The sequence below is a fragment of the Penicillium robsamsonii genome (genome assembly GCF_028829455.1).
Source record: "Penicillium robsamsonii strain IBT 29466 chromosome Unknown utg000005l_segment0_segment0, whole genome shotgun sequence".
Taxonomy (NCBI): Eukaryota; Fungi; Ascomycota; class Eurotiomycetes; order Eurotiales; family Aspergillaceae; genus Penicillium; species Penicillium robsamsonii.
In genome coordinates, this window is record NW_026643223.1 from 2399365 (window position 1) to 2426232 (window position 26868).

The 26868-nt window shown below is 51.3% G+C and overlaps 4 protein-coding genes across 4 annotated transcripts; 1 reads left to right on the forward strand and 3 right to left on the reverse strand.

Moving 5' to 3' along the window:
- Window positions 1-294: 294 nt before the first annotated feature.
- Window positions 295-1835, forward strand: N7447_008946 (PWI domain-containing protein; the record flags this gene model as incomplete). Its single annotated transcript, XM_057233208.1, has 4 exons — window positions 295-398; window positions 470-560; window positions 626-796; window positions 846-1835. The coding sequence occupies 4 exons, from the start codon at window positions 295-297 to the stop codon at window positions 1833-1835; spliced, it is 1356 nt and encodes a 451-aa protein (XP_057082750.1).
- Window positions 1836-2743: 908 nt separating this feature from the next.
- Window positions 2744-5086, reverse strand: N7447_008947 (putative cell wall protein; the record flags this gene model as incomplete). Its single annotated transcript, XM_057233209.1, has 1 exon — window positions 2744-5086. One exon carries the CDS (start codon window positions 5084-5086, stop codon window positions 2744-2746), a length of 2343 nt encoding a protein of 780 aa, XP_057082751.1.
- Window positions 5087-8208: 3122 nt separating this feature from the next.
- On the reverse strand, window positions 8209-9540 carry N7447_008948 (uncharacterized protein; the record flags this gene model as incomplete). The annotated part of the gene is made up of 1 exon (XM_057233210.1): window positions 8209-9540. The coding sequence occupies one exon, from the start codon at window positions 9538-9540 to the stop codon at window positions 8209-8211; it is 1332 nt and encodes a 443-aa protein (XP_057082752.1).
- Window positions 9541-10005: 465 nt separating this feature from the next.
- Window positions 10006-26538, reverse strand: N7447_008949 (non-ribosomal peptide synthetase; the record flags this gene model as incomplete). Its single annotated transcript, XM_057233211.1, has 5 exons — window positions 10006-11713; window positions 11786-12794; window positions 12857-13951; window positions 14022-25879; window positions 25943-26538. 5 exons carry the CDS (start codon window positions 26536-26538, stop codon window positions 10006-10008), a joined length of 16266 nt encoding a protein of 5421 aa, XP_057082753.1.
- Between the last annotated feature and the right edge of the window lie 330 nt (window positions 26539-26868).

Below are 26868 nucleotides of genomic sequence, written 5' to 3' on the forward strand. Positions count from 1 at the left end.
AACCAAAGGATAAAAAGCGACATAGCTTACCATTTTTCTATATCCTTTTATTTTAGCAGGGTACAAGAAGAAAGATAAATGACTAGTTATATTAGGGCTAAATGTTAGCTACTTACCATGAGCAGTATGAGGTCGTAGTTGCCCATCTGGGCAACTGACGTAGAATTCTACGCCTTGGAAACCAGGCGACAAAATACGGCACCCGTGAGCACCCATAAGTGCAATTATATCACCGCGGCATCTCGCTTTTGATCGCCAGGGACCTTCCTACACTCACCTCAAATCCTAGCAAAAATGGCGTCTAGCGTGGATGCGAAGCTGATTAGGCGGACCAAGTTCCCCCCTGAGTTCAATAAGAAGGTGGACATGACCAAGGTCAACATTGAGGTTATGAAGAAGTAAGTGACTTTCCCCGGCTTTTTTTTCGGTATCTCCGGTTTACTGACATTGCTTTTTCCTTCACCTGTAGATGGATCGCAAGTCAAATCTCCAAGATATTGGGAAATGAGGATGACGTCGTTATCGAGCTCTGTTTTGCACATCTCGAGGGACAACGCTACGTACGTTGGCTCGTCGGATATCTAGCGTCTTGATCCAGTCTGCTGACATCTGTTTCTGGTTCTAGCCCGATATCAAATCACTCCAAATCCAACTCACCGGATTCCTAGACAAAGATACCCCCAAGTTCTGCCAAGAGCTGTGGTCGTTGTGCCTAAGCGGCCAGGCCAATCCACAGGGCGTCCCGAAGGAGCTTCTGGAGGCCAAGAAGCTTGAGCTCATACAAGAGAAGGTGATCGTAAGCGCGCCCTCGGCCTTGGATATTTTCTAATCATACTACCATATAGCTCGAGGCCGAGAAAGCTGCCGAAGCCCTTCGACGTCAAAGGGAACAAGACCAAAACCGCGAACGAGAATTGGACGATATGAGACGGCGCGAGCGACCAGACCGCGGACGTGGAGGAAGAGGCGGCGATCGCGGTGATCGCGGTGGCCGTGGAGGTCGATCCTTCGGAGGACGAGACTTCAACAGACGACCTTCGCCTCCCGGAGACCGAGACCGCAGCAGAGACCGATTCCGTGAACCTCCATCTCGACGTGACTTTGACTCCTACGTGCCGCCTGGTAATCGTCGCGGCCGCCGTCCATCTAGATCTCCCCACGGCACCCGTTCCCCATCTCGATCCCCGAAGCCCTCATCACCATCTCGCCGAAACCGCGACGAGCCACGCCATAGGCGACGTGAACGCCGCCCCCGTTCCCTAAGCAACTCAGTATCTCCCGAGCGACGCACCCGCGGAGGAGCGAGAAGGCGCAGCAGTCCGGATTACGGTGACCGTGTTAAAGCAAGACCCATTTCCCGCAGCCGTTCCCCGCGCTCACGTTCCCCCAGAGGAGACCGCCGCCGACGAAGCTCCGTCTCTCGCAGCCGCAGTATATCCTCGTCGCCTCGCCATACCCGGCGCCAGGCAGACTCTTCGAGGTCCGTCTCTCCCGCGATGTCCCGCCGCTCACCTGGACGCTATACCCGAGACCGCGATTCTCGTCGTTTGAGCCGCAGTCCTGATAGTGCCGGTACACGTGATCGTGGTGAGAACCGTCGACGCCGCAGCCCCAGCGGTGATCGGAGCCGTAGCCGTAGCCGCAGCCGCAGCCCCAAGAGAGATACTGATGGCAAGCGGCGCCGCTCTATGGAAAGATACAACCCTGATGAGAAACGACGCAAGATGGCTGATGAGAACGAGGATTCCACCCAACCCCCGTCGAAAGCTGATGAACCGTCGAAAGCTGATGACAGTGAGACAAAAACAAAAGATGCCGAGCAGGTTGGTCATTAAGAATTGGGATTCCTGGTGCAACCTCCAATTTGTATCCTCTACCACCCAGATTCAATTCTTACTTAATGTTCGTCTAAAAATTTGACATGTCATGTTGTTTCTGAAGTTGCAATGTTGAATCGGATACTAACGAACTCACAACAATTAGACCAAGAAAAACATTTCTATGTGGATACATTCAACTGAGTTTCGTGAGAGATTACTTCGTGAGAGATGTCTTGCTATGCGTCGCCGGTCTGGGGAGAAGCTGAGCAGTGCATCACAGCCAAAGCAGGACTAAACGAGAGCAGCAAAAACCAGTGGGAGGGATCAACACTGTTAACACTGACCATGTATGACTGTAATTTTGAGATTTACGCAACCGACATGTGTTTTAGCGCTGTACATGTACTTTGTAACAATTCCAATACCTTTTGCAATCATGATTGACGTGTTTAGTTCAGAAGATTTCAAGATATGAAATATGTCGCCGAAGTCGTCCCAAAAGAGCCAAAAAATAACACAAATGAATGTACTCCATTAGAGGGAAAGAAGGTATATACGCTCAAGTCATTATTTAACAAGGGATCTTCAGGATGAAACCAGAACGATACATAAGCACACAAGGACATGAGATATACATGCGATATACATGATGAGCAAGATTTCGAAATATCCACACAAACAGGCTAGAATTATAATTAGATATCTACACCGTCGCCCGAGGCGGAGAGTAGACCACAGGGTGGGATGGATGGGATATCTTGGAGCATGGGCAGCCAGTCACATTGACACCCCACAAATGTCGAAAATATTCTTGTCATGAAAAGGGGGAAAACAAACCAAAATTAACAGAATTGATGAAGGAGATTCTATATGAGCCCTTCTAGGGTCATGGCTTTGGAATATGTCCAGGTACGGCGTCTCCTTTACTCGCAACCGCAGACGGTGGCAGTCACAGTCTTGGTGATAGTGACTACATCGGATCCAGAGTTACCACCGGAGGACATAGTGGGAGGGCTGGTAGGAGCAGGACCGGAAGGAACGAGCGCGCCGGTGGTGGTACCAGCCGGGCCGGAGGGAGCAGGAACGCCGGGGATCACGGTGGAGCCGACAATCTGCGAGGTCTCGGTGTCACACGGGGTGGTGGTGGCAGAGGGGCCGCTGGGGGCAGGGCCGGTGCCGGTGGGCACTGCGGGAGCGGAGACGGTCGTGGAGTCGGACTCGTTGGGGCCGCCGGGGATCACGGTCGAGCCAACAATCTGCGAGGTCTCGGTGTCACATGGGATGGTGGTGGTGGTGGCAGAGGGGCCGCTGGGGGCAGGTCCAGAGGGAGCAGGGCCGCTGGGGACGGGGGTGCCGGCGGGAATGGAGATGGTCGTGGAGGCGGACTCGTTGGGGCCGCCGGGGATCACTGTCGAGCCGACAATCTGCGAGGTCTCGGTGTCACACGGGGTGGTGGTGGCAGAGGGGCCGCTGGGGGCAGGTCCAGTGGGGGCAGGTCCAGTGGGGACAGGGCCGGTGCCAGTGGCCACAGCAGGTGCGGTGACAGTCGTGGAATCGGACTCGTTGGGGCCGCCGGGAATCACGGTGGAGCCGACAATCTGCGAGGTCTCGGTGTCACACGGGGTGGTGGTGGCAGAGGGGCCGCTGGGAGCAGGTCCAGTGGGGGCAGGTCCAGTGGGGACAGGGCCGGTGCCAGTGGGCACAGCAGGTGCGGTGACAGTCGTGGAGTCGGACTCGTTGGGGCCGCCGGGAATCACGGTGGAGCCGACAATCTGCGAGGTCTCGGTGTCACATGGGGTGGTGGTGGCAGAGGGGCCGCTGGGGACGGGGGTACCGGCGGGAATGGATACAGAGACAGAGGCACCGGGACCGGAAGGCGCAGCGGAGGTGCCAGGCAGGTGGGGGTGGGGGGTGCTGGAGGGCAGGCTGGGAACGGAAGACGAGGCAGGGCCAGAGGGAGCACCGGGGATGCTGCAGCCAGTGAACCACTCGAGGATAATGATCTGGATGCTGATATCGATGTCAATGGAAGTGCAACCACCAAGGAAGGCAGCGAGCTCAGCACGAGCGTCCAAGGTCAGGTCAGTGAGGCTACCGCCGGCAGCACAGAGGGAAAGGGCACTACGGAGGTCAACGCTGAGACCGGTGAGAAGGGTTCCGGTCAGGATATCGGTGACATGGCCAAGAAGGCCACCAACAAGGTCGAGGGAAACGGAGACATCAGCCTCGACAGCGAAGGACAACCAAAGAAGGACGACGGCCTTGAGCTCAACGCCCAGAGAGCAGTCGGCGCCGGCGAGCCAGATGGCGAGCTTGGTGCGAATATCAAGGTCAACCGCGACGGCGAGCTTGCCCTTGGCGCATGCCTCGAGAGCGAGCTTAACATCAGCCGCGAGATCGGCCGCGAGATCAAGGCCCAGGAAGGCGGCGAGGGAGGCCTGGCCGCCAACAGACAGGAGACCAGACTCCTCAATGTGCGCGCCGATGGAAGCACCGACGGAGATGGTAGAGAGAGCGGTATCGGCAAGAGCACCAATCTCAACAAGCTCACCACCGGCATGACCGTTGATCCAGGCAAGGACCGAAACCTTGAGGTGAGCGCTGAGGTCACAGTTCTTGCTGTTGAGCCAAGCAAGAAGGGCAGCCTTGATGTCAGCCGACAGACTGCCGACAACACCGCCAGCGGCGCAGACATTGAGACCGACCTTGACATCCAAATCAAGATCAAGCTTAGCCTCGATCCAAGCGGAAAGGGAAGCTTGAGCACCTAGGCTCAGGACGAGAGCGGACTCGAGGCTGGCGGCCTCAAAGATACCGTCAAGGGTCACGTAAAGCTGGCCCTTGGCAGCGATGTCGGCACATGTGGGGATGTACACGGACAGAGCAGCCATAACGTCTGCGGAGAGGACGAGCTCACCGTTACTCTCACACCACGAGATCAGTGACTTCTTGAGGGAGACGTCAAGGTCAGAGTGGAAGAGCAACCAAAGCTTGAGGGCGGCCTTGGCCTTGTGATCGATAGCACCGGACTTGCAGCCGAGAGCACCACCCCCGAGAGCGGCCGCAGCCTCAGCACTCAGACCGGCAAAAAGGTTAACGGAGGAGTGGTCACCGAGGACGGCGCCAAGGATAGTAGTCACGTCGACAGTGATATCGCCAAGGAGCTCGCCGAGGAGACCTAGGGTACGGCGCTCAACGGCCATATCGGTAGGGTAGGCGAGAGCCGTGCCTGCCAGACCGGCAAGCAGAACGAGGGAAGAACGCATGTTGAGTGTTGTGTCGTATCAACGAGTGGATAGGCCCAAAGTTATTGGGGGTATAAAGACTTCTGAACAATATACAGAAGCGAAAGATTGGACAGGCAGGCACAAGCCACCAAAACAATTAACGATAGACTGGTAGAAAGAGTGAAAAGAGAAAAAAGATTGTTGAATGATTGAAGATTCAGCAACGAGGTGATCGCCATTGTTTATATACCCCTGATCAACCGTGAGTCTGGAGGCTTCTGGGTATTCCCGGGACAGACACATACTGATTCCACTCCGTCTCCAATTCCACATTTGGAGCTATCGGCTAGGTCAGGGATGAGAGGGGCCTTGGATCTTACCCAGGTGGATCATGACTCCAGTGGGCTAAGTGCATTACCGCATGGTGGACCCCGAGCTATTCTGGGTTAGAGAGTTACAAAAGGTATCACATTCTGATACTCTGTGGGGAGTACAAAAATCTGAATCTCAACTACATGGTCGAGGTCAATTCAGAGCCTTAGAGCCAGATTAAAACGGGAGGGAAAAAAAACATGAAAAAGGAAGGTGACAAGGGGAAACGATCATCGCGGATCATCACGCGGATCAATATTAACGGTTTAGACGTTTAGCATCCGACTTTTGTATCAGAGTCACCCCCTTTCTACAACTAAACTTGTACATACGAGATACTATAGTACCTCCAAGCTCAAGTACCTGAATCTCATGGACCTAAGTAGTGTATGCGGTATTCCGAGTAGCCCATTGGAACCCTATATCCTACAGCCCCGGGGAAGTAGCCCAGGCATATCCTATGCACGCTTTTGATCATACGAGGTAAGGACTCTGATTGTGTTAAACTCAAAAGACTCATCAATTCAAGATATCAAGGCCATTGACGGAGTGGAGTGCCTGGACATCGGTCAGCCACAAACTGAATTTTCGGTCTGCTCTTTGAGGTACAAAAAGTACAATGGTACGGAGGATGAACTATCCCGAAGTATACAGGATAAATACATTTACAATCGACAAGTTCCAAGTGGGAATATTGTAGATAATACTACACAGAGCACACAGTTGGACTCAATTGTTCATGGTTTGCTTGAGATAGACCTCGACACAAAAACAAGGATAGCAGCATCTAGGCCTTGCCGTGCCTGCACGAGCCAAGACGCTTAGTCGGGCTTAGAATATGAATGAAATATATAGTTATGCAGTTCGCGCATGGGAAAATCTCCACTTGTGGGTTGCATGCCAAATAAGAATAATCTATTAAAGATAGATTAATATCAACACCACGCTAAAGATTAGTCTCTAGAGTGGAGAATGAATTATCCCTTAAACTTGTAAATCTGTCTTTGAACTACTCTGTACGTGAGTCTGATATTCCCATGTACAATATACACAAGGGTGAACCAGCAAAACCGTTGACAGGGGGTTAAATGGAACAAAAATGATAGGAAAGATCCCAACTCTCAAGGTTCTCGGCTCCACAGACTGTTCTAAAACAACACTAAAAGCGCCAACAGCAGGAACCGGTTCGTTCTTGACCTAACTATTTTGAGGCTTTCACCACCGTGGAGAGACATGTTGAAACAGATTCCGGGATGACTAAAATAGCAAGTTGGAGAATCATAGAGTACGGAGGAGTGCACACGGAACGGTGTAGCGATCTGCAATCCAATGTCTCACCCCACGCGGACAAGCCCCACGAGCACTACAGTGCATGTGATGGTCTCTCTGGATAACCTTCCCCTGCGTCTTGGAAATTGCGATTGGACCGGTTCAGAAGCGAGATGTGGGACTGCCAGCTGCCACCCGACGGTCCAATGCATCTCATCTTTGCCACAGCTATTTTGGAGAAAACGAAAAGGACATCAAATCTTGGAACAAATGCAGGCAGTCCGAAAATTTCGGGATTCGAGGCACATACACAAAGTACGTGTTTTCATCCCTGAGTCGATGGCCCCCTAATCCTACAAGAATACTACTTCCAACACTTGATATTTGAGATACGAAGAAGGATACATCCAGAAAAAGAGAACTCCAAAACGAAAAGCTCTCAAATACCACAAGGTTCAACTAGTCCAGCGCCTCTTGGCGATAGTCTTTCATTCGGAACAATTAGCCGAGAATAGTCCCAGAACTATACGGTGTGATACTTCATCTTTTAACTAGTTTAACGAGAAGAAGAAAGAAGCAAACGCCAGAATAGATTTACTGTGATATCGAGACCGCAAAACGTGGAAACCCGTTAAATCCAAGATACTGCTTTTTTCGATCTCTCATATCGAGTTGTATTCTCCACATCGGAGCACGTCGGATGTTTTCCTGAAGAAAAAAAAAAGTTCGAACATGTTCGAACCTGATGCTCAGATGGTAGGAACCCTAATCGCTCTTGAAACAGTGACTATTTTTGTTTTCTCCAACTAGGGGGTGATCCACGGCAAGATCGGGGTAAAACGCCCTAAAAAGGTCAAAAGCGATTTATGCCGCATTATCCGAACTTCTGGGCTGAATGCAAGACATCCTCAAACCCAAGGCCCTAGCTTCTCAACTTGAAACAGGATCATCAGGAACACGATCTAAATTCGGAAAAGAAGCGCGCCGAAGAAATCTTTCACCCTAGCCCGCAAATTCCCCCGCCAAAGACCCACCTGGCTGGCAAGGCTGGCAAATCTGGCACAGATGACTCCAACTATCGCTAACGGGAATGTCCTCCGGTCGAAATATCGCTTCGGTTCCGAGATCGAAACATGAACCGGATCTTATCTCTGTCCCGAGGCTCATCGCACTCCGATACCCAAAGCCCTCCTTCCACCCATGGTCTAAAGCCCACACTGATAGTAATTGAAACAAAGGTCAAAGAATTCGGGAGTTCACCGAAGTCAAGATCTCCCATGTCACATGTGAGGTGGGCCTCGAATGATCTATCGACCTCGGGAGTCGCACCCTATATGGACGTGATGGTCAGTGCCACTGGTTCTATTTACGGTTCTATGGAGGGTACATTCTTAGGGTTTGGCGTTTCAGAATGTTTTCCAAGGTTCTCAATTTTATCAACATGAACCCTAACTTGGGCACATTTGGTGAAACAGATTTTCTATATCCAAAATTCCACCCTGAAAACTCAGCATGGCAAGTCAAGCCGAGTCTTTGATCTGGACTAGCCTACTTCGGATCCAAGTAGCGAACGGTCCGAAGAAATGTGTATCGCTCTTACCCGGCCGTTCGCAAAACGTCAGAAGAGCTCGATATCGCTGAGATGCAGAGGTTGAAGTGGCACAAAGAATCTTCGCAAGATCAACTGGACAGAGATAAGGCGGCTGTCTTGCGTCCTCGCTGATAGACGCGGTGCCTTGCATTGAGCACGCGTAGTACACGCAATGGGCAATTCCGAAACAGTGACCCAGTTCATGGCTCGCTGTCCGACAAACACGGCCCAGCCAGAGCGCGGACAGCAGCGAAGGCGATGAATCTACCTCTGGGAGGGAGCGGTAGAATGATACAGCATCCTTTATAGGTCCGCTTAGCTCGGTCAAATTTTGTGATCCTCGACTATTGACCTGAGATCTTTTCTGTCTCTTGGCACTTGGTGCTGCCGAAGCACATGCAGACATGTACTTCTCACAATGTGACGCAGGCCATGCATGGAGACGCTCGACATCGTGGATGGTATCTAGCGTGGGATTGTATCTTGCACTGGACACCACTGCAACGCGACTTCCTCCGTATGCACGGCCACATACAAACTCGTCATCATCGTCCTCGTAGAGATCAAAGTCCACCACCATCAAGAGGGCATATGCATCCCTCGGTAGAATGCTAATCGCAGCATCGAGAAGATCGTCTAGATTGACTTGGCCCCCATATACCCCATTTGACAAGGTACGTGAGCGAATCCGCACGCACTCATCGCCGTATTTTAGACCTAGATATTGTGGGCCTGCCTTCTTCGGACGTTTTCGTTTGGGTTCTTCCCATGGAACAAACCGCAAGGTGGATGACGGCATCATCTTGACAGGAAGACCATGATAAAAGGCAGCTAGATAGTCCTGGACGTCCTTCATACTAGGGGGTTTCATCGAAACCTCATGGTCCGGACATTTTGGTATTGTCCACTTTTGCATGAATTCAACATTTGCGTCAACTTGAGGAGATGGGACCACATAAACGGTTTGTTGCTTCGCTGTTACGGGATTGCGGTGGTCTCCATTTAGCCATTCTTGAAAGCTCTGCGGGTCTTCTGGATCTCCTGCAAGATCATCTCCAGGCAGCAACAACGGGGCAGGGAAAACTCTGTCGTCTTCTTCAAGGAAAAGTTTGTCTTCTCGTGGGAAGCTTCGGTTGTCTGCTTTGGTCGCAGCGAGACGTTGCCGTTGGCCTTGTCGTCTGAAACCTGCTACGCCAGCATGCGAAGAGGAGGATAGACAGACAGGCGTATGATCACACTTTAAGATGGATCTTTGTGGCATGCTGGAGGTTTTTGAAGGTAAAGAAAAATATGTGGAAGAAAGGCGTTGCATGCGGCTCTGTTGGGCGCACGAGCCTCTAAGAAGTAGTCATCAAGAAAACAAACAGGAAATGGATGACAAGAAATATAGAGTGCTCTATAGGAGACTCAAAATTGATTTTGGACAAAAACTTGGTGAGTCTGATAAACCTTTCTACCTCATCTTCTATTTTGTTTGCCCTTCCTCTTCACTAAATAATCCTTCGGACTCTAGATCTTCAGAGACAGAAAGTGATTAAGATAACCTACACAACCATGCTATTCAGCGGGAGCCTGGTTGGTCTAAGCCAGTACATCAATTACTTTTTACCGGGTATAGATCAGACCAAAAGACTCAAACGATTCCCAGATTTTCGGGATCGTCTAAACTTGATAACATTGAAATTTGGAACATAAAAAACACAAAAGGCTGTGCTAAAATCACACATCAAACGTTACCCAAAACCGTTTCCAGACCTTGAATGAAGCGTTGAACATCGTCCTCGCTGATCAATTGGCGATTACCCTCGAACTCAAGATCCAACTTCCCATCCCGTGGGGTAGCATATATTTCTGGTCGGTTTCGAGGCAGCAGATCCGGCTCGTAAAACGATATCCGACTTGCTGTCCCAAGGAAAGTAAAATTACTATCATCTTCTTGCTGGAAAGAGGTCCTCCAGCCAAAGTCTTTTATGTGATCAGGCCAGTCAGTGCAGTTCCGGATAATCTCTTCCATCCCGGCGGTTTCGTATCGGGAATCCTCAATGAGCTGACGCTGCAACTGTAATGCGATGTCCGAAAGAGTTGCATAGGACCCAATGTGCACGCTGATAGGGATCTCGGTCATAGACGGACCGACCACATTTTGTAGACTGCTTGGTAGCATCGACCGGCCAGTGACTAGTCGACCAAAAACAACTTGGGCTTGTTGGTACTGACGGGACAATACCATAGCGCAAGCGGCATGGAATAATGTTGCGGGCGACATCCCTTCAAACAATCGGCCTTCGGGGATTGGGATCGTCGCTTTCACCGTCAGCCGGTCCGAGGTAGTGTACACACGGTTGGAGTTGGAGCAATCTACACCACTCCAGCCGGGATTTGGAGCGTGTTTCAGTCGTGTGGCCCAGTAAGCAAAGGCGTTTGCCTTCATGTTCTCCCTATAGGTGATGTATTGGGCAAATTTCGGTTCGTTAGGGAGGGTGTCGCCGCAGTAGAGCGAAGAGAGACTGCGGAGGACAGTATCCCAGCTGAAGCCGTCAAATTGGGCGTGCGAGATCCGGAAAATGAGTCGGTGCTGTCCAGAGTGACTCCGTATTGCCATAAATCGAATGAAGGAAGAGCCAAAGGTTCGAATCCTTTTTCGATCTAGCTCACAAATGGAATCCACGAAGGCTGTAATATCATCATCATGGTTTGCCTGGAAATTGTCGTAAGCAGGATTCAAATGCTCCAGCAAAACCTGCCAGAATCGATCATGTGTTTGAATGAACACAGTCCGGAGGATGTCGTGATGGTCTACTAGCTTGCGGCATGACATCTCTAGCCGTGAGAAGTCGACACTTGCTGGAAGATCGAAGATCCAATGCGGCAATCGGCTGGGTGGGTCTTGGAAAGCATCCAAAATTGCACAAGTTTGGAAGTCGGTACAAGGAAGCACATCAAGAACAGTCCCAGCCCCAGGGTCGAGGAGCGGATCGACAAAGTGAGCGAGGAAGGGCTTTGGATCATTCGTTTCAAGCAAAGCGAAGGACTGTACCAACGGTAGAGAGTCCTCTATAGTGGTTTCCTGCACTAAAAGGGCGAGTTGAGAGAGGCGTGGTGCGTTGAAAATATCCGCGACTGTGAGTGAGAGCTTCTCATTTCGTGCCGCTGTCACTAGTCGCATTGCTGCGATGGACTCTCCACCAATTCTAAGGAAGTTGCTGTCGGCATTGATAATGCTGGCATCCATTCCAAGAACAACCGACCATAGTGCTTGCAACTTTTGTTCCATGACGCTGGTCGGTGCGCGATGGGTTTTCCCGTGGGACTGCAGTTTTGCCAGGTTCTCCAAAGTCTGAACGGCTCCCAACTGCCGTAAAGTTCTTCTATCTGTTTTATCCGTGGTAGTCATTGGAATCTTTTCAATGGGGATGTAGGCGCCAGGGATCATGCTGGGACAGAAGGAAGATTAGCGTCCGTATTTGTCGAGAGCTGGAAAAATGGTTAGATCAGGAAATACATACTATTGCGGTACACGGTTGGAAAGTCTGTCCTCCAAGCCGTCAATCAAGCCTGCCAGTTTCGATAAAGTGTCTTCCTCGGACTGTGCCACCCCAGCGGGGGAGATGGCAACAAAGACGGCGAGAATGGGACTGCTGTTATTAGGGGTAATAATTTCTGCCGCCAGGCCATCACATCGCTCAGGGTGGCGCAGGTTTGCACGGATATGATACTCTACTTCAGCCAGCTCAATTCGCTGGCCTCTCAGCTTGACCATACCATCCTTACGGCCGAGAAAATCCAACGACCCGTCTGAGTTGTATCGAAGTAGGTCACCCGTCTTGTATAGGGTGGCCTGGCGGCCTGGAAGGCTTGGTGCGCCTTGCAACAGCCAAGGTGGATTCTTGATATACGCAGCGGTGGTCTTGTCAGTGTCATCAAAATATCCTCGACTGACCGTGGGACCCTCAATGAGAAGCTCTCCCACTGCGCCAATTGGGGCCAGACGATCGGGACAGCCCGGTTGGACAAGCCATGTCCGGGCCCCATATGAGTACCCTACATGATTGTTGCGCCCATTAGGCTGGAGAAGTGTGAATGTGAGGGCCTGTGCACACTCAGCCGGGCCGTATATTCCAATGATGGCCTCCGCCTGCTTCCACCGAGCAATCTCGGTGGTGGGAATAGGCTCCCCCCCCATGGCCAAGGTTTTGAGTCCCGGCATGCTTGATGGCTCCAAGGATCGCACCACTGAGGGGGTAAAGTACGAATAGTTGCAATTCATGCGATTGAAGGCCCCTGAAATGTTATTTCGACGCTCCAACTCATCAGGAATACAAAGACAACCTCCGCGGATCAATGTCTGAAGGGTATTGGACCACGAGACGTCAAAGCTGTATGAGACAAAGTCAAATACGCGTGTACCTGGTTGAATACGCAGCATCTCTGCCTGATGCGTTGCAGCAGAGGCAAAATTCTGATGTGTAGTCACAACGCCTTTCGGTGTTCCTGTGGAGCCGCTGGTGAATACCACTGAGATTGAAGAAGTTAATACAGTCATCGGGGAAACGAAAGAAAATCAAATGAAGACGCACCGTATAGAACATTGGATGGGTGAACTGTGGGCAACGGCTGGGTGAGAATATCTTTAGCCGCTAAATCCAGGTAATCTTGGTCAATCACAATGACCTCAGCATCAGATAGATGACCGGCCAACCTGGCAGTTTTGGCCGATGCGAGGATAACCCTAGGATCGACTTGTTTGACAATGGACTGGAGCCTGGATTCTGGTTGAGTCGAGTCCATTGAGAGACACGCAGCACCTGACTTCATCACTCCAAGGGCTGCCACTGGATGCCACATGGACTTCTCAAAACAAAGTGGAATTACGGTACCGGGACCAACACCAAAGGCGACCAAGTGCGAGGCCAACTGGTTAGAAAGTTGGTCCAGCTCGAAATACGATAAATGGCCATCCCAGGCGCAGATGGCAGGATGGTCTCCATAATTCTGGGCAGTTGTACCAATCAAGCTGTGCACGCATTCAGCGATTGCCGACGGAACAGACGAGTTCCAGTCCCATAGCTCTGCTAGATCAGCACCACTGATAGTCTGAATGTGATCGACAGGCTGCGTCGTGGCCACACAAACTTGACGCAAGATATGCTCAAATTGAGAGGCAATTCGTTCCATCTGGGCCGTGTCCACCACCCTAGAATCAAAGCTAAACTCCAGCTCCAGACCGTTCGTCTTCGTAAGCTGGCACATGATCATAATAGCATTTGGGTTGGAATCATCGAGATCATGAGTTGCGGAGACTAGCTTCCTGGGATTCTCGTAGGGGCCATTAGCGTGATTGACAGACTGGCCTTGACTTGCAGGCTGAACAACGAGAAGTGTATTGAATCGGCTGCCGCGATCGGTGTTTGTGTCAATGCGCCGAATTGTGAGCAGCTCAGTCTGTTCGTAGGCAATCATATCGATGGACTGCTTCTGGATGTTATTGAGCAGACTATCGACCGATTCTTGGAAGTCAAGTTTGACTCGAATAGGCACAGCATTTATAAGAGGCGCAATCATGCGATCTAGCCCTTGGAGAGGAGCTTGTCGGCCCGTAACCATGGCACCGAAAACCACATCATCCGAGTCCATGTACCGCGCAGTGAGGATGGCCCACGATGCGCGAATGACTGTGATGATACATGTCAGCAACTTCTAGGGAAAATAGTAGTGCAATAAAAGTGAACAGCATGGACATACTGGTTGATGGAGTGACATCTCGCTGTGGCCACTGGAATGCCTTCAGACTGTGTCGTACTGTGCTATCTGCTTTAGGTTGATGATCCGCATGGGGCAATGCTGGGAAAGGGATTGCCTCGAAATTTGCAAATTCACGACACCAGAAGTCCTTTGCCTTCTCCGCATCAACCTCCATGACATGCTTGATGAAAGCTTGGAATGATGCCACTGGGGTATGACCGTCAAGGGTGCCATCATAAGCCTTAGACACCTCGTCCACGAGAAGATTTAATGAATAACCATCATATATCGCATGATGCTGGGTTAGCAGACAATATCGTTCTTGGTTGCGTTCGTCTTCCACAATGGCCAGTCGAGTCAACGGGGTGGCTAGACCCATGGGCCTGTTTTGATATTTTTGGAGATAGTCCTGCAGTGGCTGAGTGACATCCCAGTGCAGCGATTCATCCACGAGACCTTGCACGAGCCCCTCCGTTGGACAGTCCACAATTCGGGAACGAAGAATGGGAGCAGAAGTCATACTCACCACTTCCCATGCATTCATGAGACGTGACTCATCGACGTCCTTCCTAAGCTTGAGCAAGAGTCGAGCGACATACGAGTTGGCGTGTTTGGCGGTCATGGAGAGGAGCGACTTTTGGACACCCGTACAAGGAAATATGTCTTCAACTTGGCTGGCTTGGATGTCGCATTGGCTCGCGAATTCATCCAAGATAATCTTTTGCTCCGAGGGGTGCTTTAGGAGAGAGAACGGATCGGCCACTTCCGTCTTGTTGGCATCTGTTGAAATCAAGGCAGGCATTTCTTGTGCCATCTCCGACAACCGAGGCGTGGTGAGAATACTATGAACTGACAAGCTCAATCCTTGGCTACGAGCCAAAGAGGCTAACCGCATCGCCAAAATAGAATCGCCACCTAGACGAACAAAGTTGCTTTCGGCTCCAATCTTCTCGGCGGGTATACCGAGGACTTCAACCCATAAAGCCTGTAAGTGGCACTCGGAGGCTGTGCTGGGGGCCAACCTAGTTGCAGAGGAATCACTTCGTGACAAGAGTTCCAGAGTCAAAGTGGAACCAATCTCGCGTAACCGGCGTCGGTCTGTCTTGCCACTGGCTGCCATCGGCATAGATGGGCTTGCAATATAAGTTGTAGGTACCATGTAGGACGGAACCCGGCTCGGCAACTCAGCTTCGAGATGGGGCAATAAGTCGGACAACTGCTCTTGATTGCAATCGATAAAAACGGCAAGCATCGGTCGACCAGTCGCTACTGGCTCTATAACCTCTGCCACTGCTGTTGGCGCAGTTCCTGATGAAGATCGATCCATTAGGCATTGCATGACATGATGTTCAACATCTGCAAGCTCGATGCGTTGGCCTCGCAGTTTAACCTGTGTATCCTTTCGGCCCACGAACGCGAGATTTCCAGTGAGTGGATGATATTTGACAAGGTCACCAGTCTTATACATCCGGCCTCGCCGTCCCGGCACTGTTCCATCAGGGGAGCCCTGACCTAACCAGTATGGGTTCTCAATGAAGGCAGCTGCCGTTTTCTCTTCATTTCGGAAGTAGCCTTGTCCCACTAGAGGTCCCTCGAGGTACAGCTCACCTACTGTTCCAAGAGGTGCGAGTCGGTCTTGGTCCTTTGGGTCTACCACCCAGGTCAGAACGCCAATTCCTTTCCCAATAGAATGCACGGCAACAGCTGTTGTTTTGGGAACTCGATGATAGAGGGTAATAGCAGAGCATTCTGAAGGTCCATATACCTCAAATGTGTTGACGTGTGGGGACCATCGAGCGAGATCCTCTGGCAAGACCGCCTCACCGCCGAGGAATAGATAGCGTAGGGTAGGAGTACGTTGGGGGTCTATCCACCGTGCAGTGGAAGGAGTTAAGAAAATGTGCGTGGTCTCAAACCGGCGCACGCTCTCGGTCAGGTCGCTTTTCCGTTCTTCCTCGCTGGGGATACATAACGTCCCCCCGGCGTTCCATACGTGAAAGAGGCACCAGTAGACTGCATCAAAAGAGTAGGAGGAGAAGTCGTATAAGCGTGTGGATGGATTCATTTCAAGCGTAGCTTGCTGATGGACGACTGCACTGGTGAATTGTTGATGATACATGAGACATCCTTTGGGGGTTCCCGTGCTACCACTCGTAAACACGGTGTAGAGAAGGTCATCCGAAGATACAACCGGCAGATCGTGAATTTCGGTGTTCCTGTTGGTCTCCTCGGCGTCAAAAAAGGTGGATTGCTTCCCCAAGGCCACTGGGTGAGCCACCCATCGGGAACAGCGCTGTTCCTGTGATATTGATGACAATATAACAGTGGGATTCGCCTGCTGCAATATATCATCAAGGCGAGAGTCTGGTAATGATGGATCTAGGAGAAGAGTGGCGCCGCCGGCTTTCATAACCCCAAGGACCGCTAGCATGGCGTACAAGCTTTTCTCAAAGCAAAGCGGCACAATCATGTTCCTTTTTACCCCCATGCCGACCAGATGGGTTGCAAGGCTGGTTGACAGCTGATCTAACTCAGAATATGTCAAACTGCCATCCCAAGCAGATATAGCCACCGTCTGAGGCTGGCGTTGCACAACTTTCTTGATCAGATCATGCATGCATCGGTCTATAACGGCAGGCACCTTTGCGTTCCAGGTCCAGATGTCATTTAGATGCGACTGTGTCATCATGTTTACACCCCTTAGCGTGGTGTGTGGCAATTCCTGCATGCACATGGTTTGAACGACCTGATCCAGGTGCGCTGCCATGGTTTGAATGGTTTCTGACTGGACTATGGCAGAGTCATAGCAGAATTCGACCTTCAGCCTACTTGGCTCCAGGTTGCACACTACCGATAATGCATAAGAGCTAAAGCTATGGTATCGAGTGGCCTCATCTTGTTCGGCAGATCGACAGACAAATAAGCCAGTATCGTCCATAGCTTGCTCTGGTGGTTGAATTACGAGCAAGGTCTGGAATCGACATGCGTCTTCTGCCGGAGTGCTGACTTGACGAATGTTGGACAATCCTGTTTGCTCATGAGGGACCATCTCTCTCTCTTGGTCTTGAATAGATTGAAGAAATTGTGGAATAGTGGCATCGCCTTTGATCTGCACACGCACAGGGACTGTGGCAATCGTTGGTCCTGCGATCCTCTCTGTCCCCCGAACGCGGGCTTTGCGGCCCATTACCACCGTGCCAAATACCACGTCGGACGAAATCGCATATTGGCCGTATACGAGGCTGAATGCTCCACGGATGATGGTAGAAGGGGTGAAACCGTCTGTTCGCCATTTAACGTTGTCGATTACAACAGTTTGGGTGGAATCGGTTCTTGGCTGGTAACTAGCCGAGGGAAGCAGAGGAAACTGGGAAGCTTCACAGCTTTCAAATTGTCCTTTCCAAAACTTGGTTCCGGCTTTCCTATCCTGGCTGCAGACGTACTTGACGAAAGCTTGGAAGGGACATAATCGAAGAGGCGTTTCCTCATAGTAAAGGCTCTTCAGCGTGCCCATTATCATCGCTGAAGTCGGCCCATCATATATCGAATGATGCATAGTCAATGCAAAACACCAACGCAATGGGCTGGAGGCACCAGCTGGTTCATCAGTTGACTTGTATGAAAACAGCCCACAACGCATCAGACGGGTTCCCAATCCCATGGGATACTGACGATCCTGGCTCAGGTATTCCTCCACGCTCCCGGCCTTGCTCCAAGCAGCCTTCTCCCGGATCACGACTTGAACAAATCCCTGCCCAGGAAGATCGACGATTCGTGTGCGGAGGATAGGCACTATGCGCACCAGCTCTTCCCAGGCATGTTCAAAGCGGTGGACATCTATCGAAGGCCCTAGCTCCTGTACATTGCGGCCGGTATAGTCCCCGTTAGACTTGATTGTTAAAGCTAGCAGACCTGTCTGGAGAGAGGTACAAGGGAATACATCCTCAATGTCGGCCTCATTAACAGTACAAGCGGATGCTGCCTGTTGGCGGGCGAGGTTCTGGTCTAAAGCAGTATCCAAAAGTGTAAAAGGCTCAATGCTGTCCTCTGGCACATCCTCGAGGTTCTGCAACAGGCTGGCCATTTCTTCTAAAATAGGGAACTCCATCACCCCAGCGACAGTGAGCAACAGGCCATGTTGGCGAGCGGTACCTACCAATCGCATGGCATCAATGGAATTTCCGACCTGCAGGAAGCTGTCAGTGGCTGAGATTGTCTCCGGCTCCGTTCCAAGAGTAAGAGCCCACAACCTCGCTAACGTGATTTCGGCGGTCGTGACTGGTAGTCGTCCCGTGGAACCTTGGCTGGATGGAGGGGACGACGCAGCAATCTCAAGAAGCCGCCTTCGATCTCGCTTCCCGTTTGTAGTCAAAGGAACACTCGCAATCGCGATATACCACGAGGGTACTGCATAGCGAGGAAGAACCATCTGAAGCTTCTGGTTGAGGCCGACGGTTAACTGGTCGATATCATCTTGGGTGACGATGAACCCCACGAGTATCACTCCACCTCCACCTAGGGGCAGGATGGTGTCGACGATAACCTCATTATGCTCGCCGGGAAGATCGAGGCATTGTTTAATATGGTTTTCCACTTCCCTGGGAACTACAAGCTGACCAAGTACTTTGATTTGTGCATCCTTTCGCCCCAAGAAGACGAGATAGCCATCGGAGTCATATCGAGCCAAATCCCCTGTTCGATAGACACGACCGTGCCTTCCTGGGTAAGCAGTCCCGAGGCCTTGAGAGAGGAATGTAGGATCTTGGTAGAAGTGCTTGTCTGTAAGAGACACATTTCCGACATAGCCACTGGCGAGTGCAGGCCCTTGTACCACGATCTCGCCAATTGCACCGAATGGAACAAGTCTGTGGCGGTTCTGTGGGTCTACGAGCCAGCAGCGGAACAAATCAATGTGTGCAATCACACTGCTGGACCAATTGGGCTCATCGGCCGGGTAAACAGTAACTGCAGGGAATTCAGCAGGCCCGTACCAATTGCGGACAGCACAGTGCCCTTTCCATCTTGCGACATCGTCTTGCAACATGTTCTCGCCCCCCATCACGATAGTCAAAAGCCCGGGTACATCTTGTGGACGTAGCAATCGGGCGGTGGACGGGGTGATAAAGGCCCAGTTGGCCCTGAATTGATTAATTGCAACCGCGATGCCATCAAGGCGTTGGGCTTCTGATGGAATACAGAGACAAGCCGCATGAGTCAGCCCAATGATTGTTTCCAAGGTAGCGACATCAAAATCATATGATGAGAATTGGAACATGCGAGAGGAGGAGGTTACCGACAACCGCAGGGCTGGTTCATCTGCGTTTGCAGCCAGAGCTCGGTGACTCCAGAGAACATGTTTCGGTTCGCCGGTGCTGCCAGAGGATACCAAAACCGAGGCCGGGTCATCCATCTCAAGGACTGGTAGTGGCATGCTATTTTCTTCCAACGGGGTCTCCAAAATCTGCTCCATAGTAATACAGCGAGCGTACTTCGAGACCGTTGCCAAGCGTTCAGGTGAAGCCAGTGCAACTTCTACACCAAGGTGCTGGAAAGTACGACTCATTCTCTGCTCTGGCATGTCTGCTGACTGTAGCAAGGTTACTGCGCCGGCTTTCCAGACCGCAACCTGGGCCAGTGGCATGCATCGAGACTTGACAAAGCACAACGGCACAACAGACCCTTTTTTGACGCCCAGTTGCTGGATTAGCTTGCGCGCGACAACGGTAGAGAGCTGGTCTAGCTCGCCGTATGTGAACCGGCCGTCCCAGGCATCAATGGCAATAGCCTCGGGGTCCGTTTTGGCACATTGAGTAATCTTGTCGTGTACAAACATGGCTGGGTCCGGGGGCAATTCTGCATTTTGAGCCCAGAAACGCTCCAGGTCGAGCTCACTGGCTGTTTGGATATTGTTCAATGTGGTCCTGTCAGGAGATTTTGTACATAATTGGCGGATGACTGTCTCCAGCTGATAGACAGTCCGCTGGATCTGCCGCTTGTCGAGAATCTTTGGGTCAAAGCTCATTTGAATGTTAACCCCCGAGGTAGTAAGTTGACAGATGACCATTAAGCCATAAACATTGAAAGGGTCGATGCCCATGGTGCTCAAACTGGAGGCGAAGCTGCGTGCCTTGAACAACCGGCTATCCTCATGCAGGCTGTTCCCTGTGACTATTGGCTGGACCACTAGCAGAGTCTGGAACAACCCGGCATTGCGGTCTCCGTTGGCTCGTTGAATATTTGGCAAGCCGTATTGCTCATAGGGCATGATATCCAGTCCCTGTCTCTGGAGGCCTTGGAGGAATTCCTCGACCGTATTCTCCCAATCAATTGATACAGCAATTGGAACCGTTGCGATAGTTGGCGCTACGCAGTTTTCCATACCGTTTATATTTGCCTGTCGCCCACTAACTGTTACTCCAAAGATCACATCGTTAGAGGCCACATACTGTGATGAGAGGACCGCCCACGCTGCACGGAGAATCGTGGATGGGGTTGCTCCCTTGGAAGGCCAATGCAGAGCAACCGGATGCTCTGTAAACCCACTAGCTTGTGGCTCATATGCTGCAGATGGCAGGACGGGAAATGCACGGAACTCAGCGCGAGTCAGCTGGGCCTTCCAGAAGCCGTCTGATTCCTGGGTATTCATCTGGCTCAAATGGCGAATGAAATGCTCCACCCCAGTGACCTTCCTTCCTGGCTGATCGTAATACTGTGCCTGGATTTCCTCGAGAATCATAGGCAGTGAGCTGCCATCATATAGACAGTGTGAGATGGTAAAGATGAACGTGCGATCAATGATGGCCGCACGACAGAGCTGGGTTCCTAGTCCCATCGGTTCCTTCTCATCCTCATGCAAGTACTGCTGGATGTTTTCACCGGATCTCCAGGGCGTGTCATTGAGAACGACCTGCACAAGACCTTTGCCTGGGAGATCCACGATTCGGGTTCGCATAATAGACAATTTGGCGATTGTCCTTTCCCAGGCATTTTTGAGTCGGTCTGGATTGATATCGCTTTGAAGTGGCAATACACTGCGCGAGATATATTGTCCTTGTCTTCTAGCTCCAAGCGCCAGCAACCCCTCTTGAAGTGCTGTGCAGGGGTAGATATCAAGCACTTGATCTTGCGAGACTGAACATATTTGAGCAACATGTGATCGGCCGTGCGACACGTCCATCCCCATGGGTAAAAGAGAGAATGCGGGAATATCGTGCATATCCGCATGGCTTTCACCGTGGACCATTTTCTCGACCATCTTCTCTAGCTCGGGGAAATCAAATACATCAGCCACAGTCAGGGAAAAGCCCTGGCTACGGGCCATTCCAACAAGGCGCATGGCGCTGATCGAGTCTCCCCCCAAGCGAAGGAAGTGATCAGTGGCATAGATAACATCTGGCTCAACCCCCAACACATGAGCCCACATTTGCTGCAATAGTTTCTCGCTTTCCGTGGCCACTTTCCTGGCTTGCCTTCGGGTTGGTTGCATTTCTGCCAGTTGCGCCAACGTGAGGGAACCTCCAATCTCTTGCAATGCTCGCCTATCTATCTTTCCTGTCGGCCCGATAGGAAGTTCACTGAGAGGTATGTAGATCCTGGGAATCATATAAGACGGGAGAATGCTGGCAAGATAGTTTTCCAGATCATTGACCGGCCACGCGCTTTGCAGATATGCTTTGGGATCTGCGCGGTCAACGGGATCAGCAGGACTGACGAAGAGGCCCAAAGTATCGTTATCACCGCAAGCTGGAGAGAATATCTCTGCGACAAGCATTGTGTCCACTATGCCAATCAGGAATTCTTGGATACACCGCTCTATCTCTCCCAGATCAATCCGCTGGCCTCGAATCTTTCGCTGAGAATCTTGGAGACGCCCAAGATAGATGATACGACCATCCGAGTCGTACTTCACCAGATCCCCGGTACGATAGACTGGACCTGGTCGACCAGAGGTCTTCCAGTGGCCATCCTGCAGCCACGATGGAGAGATAAAACTCTCTTTGTTCAACTCGGCGCCATTAGCTCCAGCATATTGGGCAAGCATAGAGCCCTCCAGGCACAACTCGGCCACGGCTCCCACTGGGGCGAGTAGGTTTGGATCTTTCGGATCAACAAGCCACGGTAACCCGGCGCGGCCTTGCCCGATCATACCTGGACGCCAAATGTCGTGATCTACAAGGCACGAAGTAGCTACCGAGGCTTCCGCTGGCCCGTACCAGTTGTGAACGGTTTTTTGCGTATCTAACCATCGAGTAGCAGTCTTGTACTCGAGTTTCTCACCCGCAAATATCACTGTTTGCATATATGGCAGATCGCTCGGGCTCATGGTCTCGGACACAGATGGGGTCAGACACATCCAGTTAGCGTGGTAGCCGTTGATTGCGTCAGTCAGTCGATTCTTCCGGTCTGTCTCTGATGGGATGCACAGACAAGCTCCAGACAGTAAGGCAGCAAAAGTCTCTACTGTGCTCACATCAAAATCGTAACCGGCAAACTGGAAGACTCTGCTCGTATCGTTCAATCCGAATGCAACGATCGCAGCTTGAATGTTAGTTGATAAGGCGCTGTGACTCCACGCAATGGCCTTTGGGGTTCCTGTGGACCCTGATGTAAACAGAAGAAGAGCAGGATCACTTGGCAGGTGGCAGTATGGTGAATGTTTGACAGCAACGCCGGAGCCTTTCCTCTCCGGGATGATGAGGTGGGTGATACTCAGAACTGGGATCAACTCATGGAATGGACATAAATCAGACGAGGTGGAGGTAACGACAAATTGGGGCTGCAAGTTCTCAACAATTTGCAGGGCTCGAGCTTTGGAAACAGGCACAGACATCGGCAGAACAATTGCACCGATTCTGAGGGCTGCAAGCATCATCACTGGTTGCCACGCGCTCTTTTCAGATGCCAGAATAATGATAGAACCAGGAAGCACACCCTCATCGAGAAGCCGATCAGCCAGCGTTACAGACCAGACTTGCACCTGTTGGGCTGTGAACTGCTGGTCCCAAGCAGATATCACAACTGCCCCTGGCTTCGCATCGCTTTGCCGACGAAGGCCGTCGGTGATAGATTCAAACTTGGGCTCCGGCGGCGCTGCATTCCAAGTCCAAATGTCAACCAAGTCGTCCTTGGTGAGAGCGGTGATATCCCGTAGGCTCATCTGAGTACACTCCTCCGAGCAAACCTGTCGCAGCAAATGTTCAAATTGTATCGACATTCGCTCGACCCGTCTAGCTGAAATGGCACCAGAATCAAAGTTGATCTTCAGTTCAACCCCAGAGTCGTGGAGTTGGCAGATAATCATCATCGCATAAGGGTTGTACATGCCAACGGTGTCGGCTTCTCCATCCTTGCACACAATTTTCAAACTGCCAGGTTTATCAGAGCTGCTAACAACACTACTAGCCCTGCTAAAAAGGCTGCCAGCCTCGTGGGTATTTCCTTGCTGAGCCGGCTGGACCACCAGGAGCAGTTGGAAAAGGTTGGATTCCTCAATCAACCCAACAATCTGCTGCAGCCCTAGCTGCTCGTGTGCAGTAGCCTCCACTGCCTGTGTCTGAACCTGCTCAAGCCAGCTCTCGACTGTTTGATTCCAGTCAAATATGGCGCGGACTGGTACAGTCGCGATTGTAGGCCCGGCGATTCGTTCGATCCCGGCCACATTAGCGTGTCGCCCGCTGATCGTGGCACCATATCTGACATCGTTGGAGTTGGTGTATGAGGCCAGAACCAGCGCCAAGGCGGCCCTAACGACCGACGATGGTGTGGTCCCCGAGTGTTTCCACGGAATTTCAGTGACATTATGGTTGAAGTCAAGCTTTGTCTCTGGACGATACCCCGGAGACGGGAAAGTCTTCGTTTCAGAACCCCCATCCAAATAGGTCTTCCAATAGAGCGACGCTTTTTCCTTGTTCATCCCTTTTGCATACTTCACAAATGACCGGAAGGGCACCATAGCTGAGTGTGTGACCTTCTCGTAGTATTCGGCTTCCATGGCATCCAGTATCAACTTGGTGGACCAGCCATCGAAAATTGAATGGTGCATTTCCATGATAAGACAAGGGGACACTCCAGAAATTAGGCCAGCTCGACACAAAGGAACTCCCAATCCCATTGGAACGGAGTATTTGACGAAGTCGGTGATATTCTCATATCGATCCAGCATGATGGGAGACTCGACAACAACTTGAACTAGACCATTGCTGGTCAGGTCGATGACCCGTGTTCGCAGGATTGATGCTTGCTGAACAGTACTTAGCCATGCCTTTTCGAACCGAGAGAGATCTGTGTGGCTAGGGAGCTCAAATAGTGTCCGCGCAACGTTATTGGTCTCGCTTCGAGCCGTGATAGAGAGCATGCCCTGTTGGAGTGGGGTGCACGGATATATATCTTCAACCTGAGCCACTTCAATACTGCAGAGCCTAGCAGCCTCCTCGCGCATTCTTTGAATATCTGAAGGATGATCCAGCAAGGAGAATGGGGCAATTACCTCTTCTCCAGAAAAGGAAGAATCCTCCTTGATAACCAGAGCAAGATCACACAGCACTGGACTCTTGAACACATCTGCCACTGTGATGGATAAATTGGCCTCCCGTGCTGCCGCGACCAACAGCATGGCTGCCACTGAGTCCCCGCCTAAGCGGAGGAAACTGTCCGTGGCGCTAATTCCAGTCGATGGTATGTTTAATACATGCGCCCAAAGCTCTCGGAGCTGCTCCTCCCTGACAGTGGATGGGTCACGGTGTTCTTGGACTGGCAGGATGGTTGACTGTAAGTTAAGAAGCTGCTCTAAAGATAAGCTAACTCCCAGCCCTCGCAGTTGTCGCCTGTCGACTTTCCCCGTGGCACCTACCGGTATCTCTTCAACGGGGAGATAGATGCTGGGGAGCATAAATGCTGGCAATACACGATCTAGGTCACGCACAAGATCATTCATCACGGCCTTGACTGCCTTTGGGTCCTGGTTCTTGGTCTGCACAAATAGTGCAAGCAGTGCAGCATCGCTTCCCCGGGGCAGCACGATATCGGCAATGATTGTCAGTGCGTCATTCAGACATGCACGCGCATGGTGCTCGACATCCCCAATCTCAACCCGTTGACCTCTAATCTTTAATTGAGAGACATCTTTCCGCCCTAGAAACAGGACGCTTCCATCTAAGCGCGTTTTGACTAGGTCTCCGGTCCTGTATAGGCGGCCTTGTCGTCCTGGGACACCAGGACTACCAGACAAAAGCCATGGTGGGTTGTCGATGAACGCTTCGCTAGACTTTTCTTGATTGGAAAGGTACCCTTGGCCAACCATGGGTCCCTCAAGGTACAGTTCTCCGGGGGAACCAGGAGAAACAAGCTGGCTGCTGTCGTTGGGATTGACAATCCAGAGGCAGAACCCCGTTCCTCTCCCAATATCCGGCCGGTCTTCCTCGCAGCGATTGAGCTGCGAAAAGGTACATTTCCAGGTGCATTCGGTGGGACCGTATGTATTGAGAAGACGAACGCGGCCCGCCCATTGAGTTATATTTTCTCGATACGGCATCTCTCCACTCAGAAGTACAGTTTGAAGTGTCGGTGGGACCGGACTGATTGTTCGCAGAACAGTGGGGGTGACATTAATCAGACTCGCCGCAAAGGCCGTGATAGCAGCTGATAGGTTATTCACCATATCTTGCTCGTTGGCAACACATAAGCAGCCACCTGCGGACAGCGTATGAAGAACATTACTCCAGGCCACGTCAAATGAGTAAGGTGCAAAGTCAAAGACTCTCGATTCTGGATGGAAGCCAAGAGCTTTACCCTGGTGATGTACAGCACTTCTCACGTTGGCGTGGCTAATACACGCTCCTTTGGGTTCGCCGGTAGTTCCACTAGTTTGATGCACTAGAGTTAGCACTCTTGTTCCAAAGCTAATTGGGTGGTGGATCTCTTACGATGTAAAAGATATATAGACTATATCTCTGGGTGATACCACAGGCAAATCAAGGATCTGCCGTTTCATGGTACCCGCAATCTCCAGCAGGCTATCTTCGAGCTGAAGGACGGGGGAGTCGCACAATAGAGATACTCTGTCACGGGTAGCCGCGCAACAGATCATGGCTTTTGGCTGCGCATGTTCAATAATAGATCGAAGTCTCGCATCTGGATGAGTGGAATCGAGGGCAATTGCCGCGCATCCGGCTTTGATGATTCCTAACATGGCGACACATGTCCATCGTGATTTCGGGAAAAGAAGGGTGACCGAGGAGCTCGGTGGATTTCCCATTTCACATAGATAATGAGCAACATGATCACTCAGGGTGGATAGTTGAGCATAGGTAAAATTTCCGTCCCACGCGCAAACAGCAAGGGCATCTGGTTGTCTTTGCGCTACCTCAGTAATTAAATCATGAACGCAGCCTGTGATAGACTCTGGGACAACGGCATTGCTAGCCCAGATCCCCTCAAGTTCTTGTGGTGAAGGTGATGCAGCATCCAGTGCATCTGGCATTGGTACCTGAGTATCCTCGTTCGTCATTGTCGCAACCATTCTGATGGATTACCAAGATGCTTCTGGTTGCAGAATAGAAGAGCGAGGTTTTTACGGCTATTAATCTCGCAATTATTTGAAAACGTTCTCTAGTCTCTCGTTATCCGCGATGGGGTAGGAATCATCTCCACTTGGGGTATTCATTCGAAAGAGCGTCGGCAATTAAGATCGGGTTAGAACAATACAGTCAGAAATGACTAGTTCCGCTGTTTCATGTGTAGACTTGCGACTAGCTGGAACCCTAAGGGCCCGCTTCAGTGCAGATGCACTGTGATCCACATACCGGATCTGGTTTGTCGCGACATATATCACCATTATTTCCATGTTCTC